Below are 6,783 nucleotides of genomic sequence, written 5' to 3'. Positions count from 1 at the left end.
AATTTCAATTTACAACTTTTAAAACTTTTTGATACTGCACCTATGGGACATGTGGTTTTACCCAGAGCCGAACTGCTCTGATACCACCTGTGGCGCCCCTACCCTCATGTAAGGAAACACGGGAATAGAGACGCCGGGATGATGACAACACGGTCACACATCCCAACGAAAGTGCCAAGTGTGTGTACATGCGACAGTGTACAATAACAACGTAGCGGATAATTAAGTCTACTAAGTACCAGAATTTAAATACAAGTAAACATCAATAAAAGGATTTAAAAAGTTATACAGTCAATCCAAAATAAAGTTTAACACATGTCCCAAAATACAAATGAGTGATCTCAAATCACTCCTCGGGTGGAGCCGACTCCTCAGGCTCACCCTTATCTTCATCTGCATCAAAATCTGCGTTATCACAAAATGGTACCGCAGGTAAGTATAACCCAAATAATCCTCAGGAATAAAATGCATTTAATGCAACCAACATGCATGCATATGATGAAATATGCATTTTTCCTCAAAATGTCATTTTCCCCGAAAATGATAATTTTCCAACACACGCCAAAATCTCATTTGGCCCAAATATAATCTGTAAAACATTTTCCCAGAAAATGGTTTACACAAAATCCAACACACACTATTTTTCCACAAAATAGCCAATTAATCTGTTATTACCCTATGCACCATGGCCTCCCCTAGAGACCATCCGCACGTTCTGGCTTCGTAGCGATGCCTAGTTCCGCGTCCAGCGCGTTCATGGCTGAGCACCCACTACGCAACAAGCGATGCCCAGTTCCGCACCCAGCGCGTTCATGGCCAGACATCTTCTAGTCCCCGCCAGCAGAAAGACCACAGAGTTGGCACGAATCTCTCGTCCGATCCCAATGTCGCCCGGCGACAATACAAGGGACGTTACTCAGTATATTCCGCTCCCAAGTAAGCAGAGGAGCTCCACCGAGATAATGCCCCATCTCAGCTTGGGGTCATGATACACACGCACCCAAAATCCATTCTCACATGAAAACCTAGTTTTCATAAACATATGAACATGAATGCAATACACGAAAACTCAGTTTCCTTTACAAACATGATCATGCATGAAATCATGAAATGTACATGTATCGACACTAATCAACAACCATCAATAACCAACCCAATCAAATCCAACCAAACAACTTCAATCACCAATCCATCCGATCCCCGTACTCCTCGGATTCAGTCCGGCAAAACCGATCAACAGTTCAAATACAGTGTAATGTGTTAGTGCAAAAATACATTAAATTCACAATAATTCTTTGGAAAATACTTACAGCGCTATATAGTAATTTCCGGAGGATCACGGAAGTGCAAGAAGCGGCAACACAGCAACAGGACAGTGTCAAATACAATGTGGCCGTGGGTCACAGATACCCACTTTTCAACGAAGACAAATGAAGATCCAAAAATGATAGGGTAGGGCCTAGGGATGTCGGTGAAACTAGTGGTGGTGAAGATTGGTCGTGGGTGGCGGCACAAGGGGTGGTTTAAGGCCATAAATACCCAAAACGGAAATGTTGATGAATGTGCTTCACCGGTGACAGATCGGAGGTGGGGTTGGGTCCAATAGGTTGCCAAGAGGTCGATGATGAAGTGGTGAGAAGATGGTGGCCAATGGTGGTGCGACGGCGGCGCAACGGCGGAAAGAGTGCCGCGGCTTCAATGGGCTCGTGGTGGCTAACGGCGGCGATGGAGGAGCTGGAAACAAAGGGAGGGGGTCGACGGCCAGTGGGGAAGCTGGGGAGCCGGGCGGTGTCGACCACCGCCTGCGCACGACGGCGGGCTGGGGGAGAGAAGAACGGACGGAGAGAGAGGGAGGGAGCTGGACGCGCGCGGGAAGGAAAGAACCAAGAAAGAAAAAGAAAAGAAATAAGAAAAAGAAAAAGGAAAAGAGGAAAGAGAAAATGGAGGGAAAAGAAATGAGTCCAATCCTCACATCTTGGGTCACAAAAATGATCCAACGGAAACGATTTCAAAACCACAAGTTAAATAAAATAATTTAAACGTAATGGTAAAGTCAAATTGAAATAATTAAATCCCACAGTAATTAATTTAAATATTAAAAGCAATTTAAATGCATAACAATAAATAAATATTAAGAAAGCACATAAAAATAATTTTCACCAAATTGAGATCATAAAAATAAACTCACTAAAAATCCAACCAATTTTAAAATACGAGAATAAATTTCTAAATAAATAAAAATAATCATTCAGTAAAAATGCACTAAAATACGGGGTGTTACAACTTCGGTTGTGGTCAATAACTACAACCTTTTAATGAATAACAATAAGGTTTCGTTTGAATACAGAAATGATTTCAGCTCATCTCATCTTATCATTATAAGTTTTTCAAATTTTCACATAAAATATAATAAATAATTAAATTTTTTCAAATTTTAAAATAATAATAATATTAAAAAATAAGATTTTGATAATAATTTATTTAATTTTTAATTTTTATATAAAATTATTTTATCTCATCTCACTATCTAAACAGAATCTAAATTGCTTAGCGCAATCCTCTTTAACTTTGATAAGAAAGAAGGTAAAGTACCATTGATCCATTACTTTTTCTTATTTATCTTTTACTTTTTTTTTTATTATTTTAAACTACCGCAAGCACTTTATTAAAGCATTTGTTAGCTAGTGCACTCCAAGGAGACTCCTTGTGCCTCTACTTTAAGTTTAGTGCAATTTGCTCATAAAAAAATATGTTTTATGATCAAGTAATCAATTTCACTGTTTTAATATATTTTAGCTAAAAATAGTATTTTGTTTTTATAGACCATAACCTTAATATATATTGGCATATCACGTCATCACATAGAAAAAGCACACGTATTATTAACGATTCAGTTTAAGTTTAGGTATACGTTATTGGATTAATTAATGATGCGATGATAGAAACAAAATAGTACGTGATCAATACGGCATATAATTTGGGGACTGATCTTTAACTTATCCATTGATGATCTGGCATGCGTACTCATCATTGAAAATCGAGGTACATGTATTACAAAAGAGAAATATTTTAGTCACAAAAAACTTATACAAAAAAAAAAATCTACAAATTGATATAGTTTGATACAATACGTCAGATTATACAATTATTTTGTATATTATTTTTTTATATTTTTGTAGTTATTTAAATTATTTTTAAAACTATTATTTAAAACCATAACAAATATGAGTATGAGAGAAAATGTAGATGATTGAAAGAAGAATTAATTTAATTGAAATGAATAAAATATTGATAAAAGTGATTTAGGGAATGAATATGGGGAATCACTATTTATTTTCTAAATCTTTTTCCTAAAATAGGGATCCAGATGGAGGAAGCCTTTGAAAGCATTTCTTAAATTTTGTTTCAAATTATAGGAAAAAATGGATTATGAGGAACCCAATGGGAATGTGCTGCTGCTACTGCCCCGGCTTCTACTATAAAAAGTCTTAGCGGCTCTGATGCATGCAATATTCATTCCAAGGCATTCCATTAATATATAGGGCAATAAATTATTGTTTTCAAATTCAGAGAAAATTATTGTTTTAAATTAACCATCAATAAATGGGTGTAAAAGAGCCAATAAATGGGCATCAAATTTAAAAATACAGCCGTTTAATTTTTTTCGTTTCTCATAATTTGAATGAGTGAAAATGTTTTCATAAATAGGGTAATAAATTATTATTTTAAAATTTAGAAAGAATTATTGTTTTAAATTAACAATCAATGGGCGTAAGAGAGTTAATAAATTGTTGTCTTGAAATTATCGATCAAAATCCGTTACATTCACAGTAGACGGACGGGAATAACTTTAACGGTAAACAACAAATGCGGTTAAAACAAGAATTGGGGTTGATAGCCACTAAAGATATATGCTTTTTTTTTTCTTTTTACTTTTTAACGAAAAATCAAAGCCACGATTGATGATAGGATGTGTTTGGCAAGTGAGAGTACTTACTCTCACTACTATTCTTTATTTTATTATTAATTTTTATCTACTTTTCTACTATTCATTACTTTTCACTTATTTTTTACTACTATTTAATATTTTATTATTACTTTTTTATTATTTTTTTATTACTATTCACAAACATTCTCAACACTTCTCACTACCCAAACGTACCCAAAAGTTTCTTCCAACATTTTAAACATCGGTTCGTACGCTGGATTTAGTGCCATTTCAAGAAATAAATTTGTATCAGTACATTAATATATAATTACCAATAAAGCAATCAACGAAACCACGTTAGAATATATATATTAGAGAAATAATTTGTACAAATTTTAAATAGATAAATTTCATACAAGTTCTTATAAAAAAATAAACTTTACCTTAAAAAAGTATACAAAAAATTATTTTTTATTAATGAGACTCCTTTTTTTACAAAAAATTTATATAAAGCTTGTCTATTTGAAATTTATATCTAATATTACTCTATATACTATATAGCCGCCTAGCATGCATGCATCATGCTCTTGCGGCTAATTAATATTTAATACCAACATATCATGATTGATTAGTCCTAAAACATCTTTGTAACATTATGCCACAATATTTCATGAATTGCAACAATAAATGATTGATCTACAAGTAAAGCAAATCAACTCATCTCCAATCATTTATTTCCATATGATCGATCATTGGATAATGATAATTAAAAAGGATCCAATGGTACGTACGTAGCCTTACTGATGATATAAATCATTCTCTTAGTAATATCAATAACAAGTTGAAAACATTACCGCTAACTAATAGTTAATTAATAGCAGCACAAAGCTGACTCAAAAATCAAGAAATTACAGCACACGTACGTACAAGCGACTAATTTAAAACAAATGCATATATTAACGCAAAGCAATTCATGAGTACTACTCAATCATCTCGATGTTTATATTCAAGCTCAAAATCATCATAGTCGTTGGCATTTTCGTAACCATAATATCCACTATCTGTCAGTATATTGTCAAATTCTTCGTCACTGAAATAGTGAAACTGCAAGTTTTTTATCCGTTCAGAACATTTTCTTCCAAAATCCCCTTCCAGAGAGACATGACGACAACGCCAAAGTTCCAGTGATTGAAGGTCAGGACAACCATCAAGTATGGCCTGCAAACCATCATTAGTCAACTTATTCCCATCAAGGAGGAGGCTGACTAAGCCAGGCATGTTCTCTGCAATAGCAACCGCCGAAAGATCACACCCTTTGAAAGGATTATCTCCCCAATAAACCTCACTTCTCAATTTGAGTGATTTCAAATGGGGACAACTGCGGCCAACAGCTTCTAGAAAATTTTGTATCGTTGAACAGTATGAAAGTTCAAGCTTCTCCAATAATGGAATATTTGCAGCTGCCTCACTGAATCCCTTATCCGAAATTTTCCAGCACCTTGAAAGTCCAAGATATCTGAGCTCACTTGAACTGTGAAAAATTAAATGCCATAAAATTAGGGCAAAACAAATGAGTCCCCGGCCACCAAATCAAGGCCAAACAACAATATTGGAAAATGACATAAGAATTAAAATATACATGAAGATCAAAAAGATTAAAAAAAATATACTACCTCCCAGTGATGTACTTTAGGAGATTGTCGGTGCAAAATCTACCGACTATGATCCCCAACAACTGGCCACAACTGAGATCCACGGCGTGGCGACACATATATTCGAGGTCGTAGGGCATGTTCCATGAGTCCTGGACGTAGCCCATGTAGAGGGTGCGCCACATGGAGGGGCCCTTGCAGATGTTACGCCAGAGCAAGCACACCTTTTGCACACTGGTCAGGATCTCGATGACGCTAAGCCTCTTGAGGATAGACTCCGTCACTTCCTGGGGCAGATCCAGCCAATTCCTGTACTGCTCCGTGGGTAGATGAGGTGGAGGTGGAGGTGGAGGTGGAGGTGGCGCTGGAGGTGGAGAGTCCATTATTAATGTGAGAGGTTTTTCTTTCTGGGAAGTTGGTGTGGTTTTACCTAAAGTGATACGTAGGGGAGCCTGCTGCAGGGAGCTGGGAGTGTTGTTTAAATAGAAATAAAAAGAAAAATCCTCCTCAAAGAGATCTAGCTAGTTTAGATCTTGACAGTGTAGTACTTTATTTTATATATATATATATATATATATATATATATTAACAATTTTATTTTTCGATTGGTAAAGTATCAATATTTTTCAAAAGCAGGAGTTGGCTGATAATTACATAAAATAAAGCGGGATAAAGGTAAAGAGTATGCCATGTTCTGTATGTCTCACATATATAATTCCATCGATCGAGGAAAATCGGCTATTTCAAAAAAAAAAAAAAAAAAAAAGTAGAACATGTGTAGAAGCACGACATTGGCATCCAAACGACCATGCCAAGGAAAGAAAAAGGTATGAGATAGTTTGTGTTTTGAGTTCTACGAAAGGACACTGCAACATGATACACTCACCGCCATCTTCCCTTTTCTTTTATTTTGCTTTTATTTTATGCATTGTTTTAGTTCGTTTTAATATTTAAAGAAAAAATTCACAATATCATTAAAATGGTTTTTACTTAACCATTAAAAAAAAAAAAAAAAGGAAAACTCATCCTTGAGACTCAAAGTATTTTTATTTACAAAAGATATTACTACACCCACCAAAGATGTAGCACGAGAGAAGTCACAACAATATCATTTTCCATTTTTTTTTTTTTTTTGGGTGGTATGATGTTTTCACTTTAGATATTTTGTCGTGTTTCTGTTTTCACTAAATGCGAACACGAAAA

At 35.1% G+C, this 6,783-nt stretch overlaps 1 protein-coding gene across 1 annotated transcript; it reads right to left on the bottom strand.

Moving 5' to 3' along the window:
* Window positions 1–4,631: 4,631 nt before the first annotated feature.
* LOC108986897 (putative F-box/LRR-repeat protein 23) lies at window positions 4,632–6,131 on the bottom strand. The gene is made up of 2 exons (XM_018959699.2): window positions 5,602–6,131; window positions 4,632–5,459 (listed from the first exon to the last, which is right to left on the bottom strand). Exons 1-2 carry the CDS (start codon window positions 5,961–5,963, stop codon window positions 4,913–4,915), a joined length of 909 nt encoding a protein of 302 aa, XP_018815244.1. The 5' UTR covers window positions 5,964–6,131; the 3' UTR covers window positions 4,632–4,912.
* Between the last annotated feature and the right edge of the window lie 652 nt (window positions 6,132–6,783).

Source organism: Juglans regia, chromosome 4 (assembly GCF_001411555.2).
Source record: "Juglans regia cultivar Chandler chromosome 4, Walnut 2.0, whole genome shotgun sequence".
NCBI classification, from domain to species: Eukaryota; Viridiplantae; Streptophyta; class Magnoliopsida; order Fagales; family Juglandaceae; genus Juglans; species Juglans regia.
The sequence above is the reverse complement of the archived record's forward strand: the minus strand, read 5'-3'. Positions and strand labels throughout refer to the sequence as shown.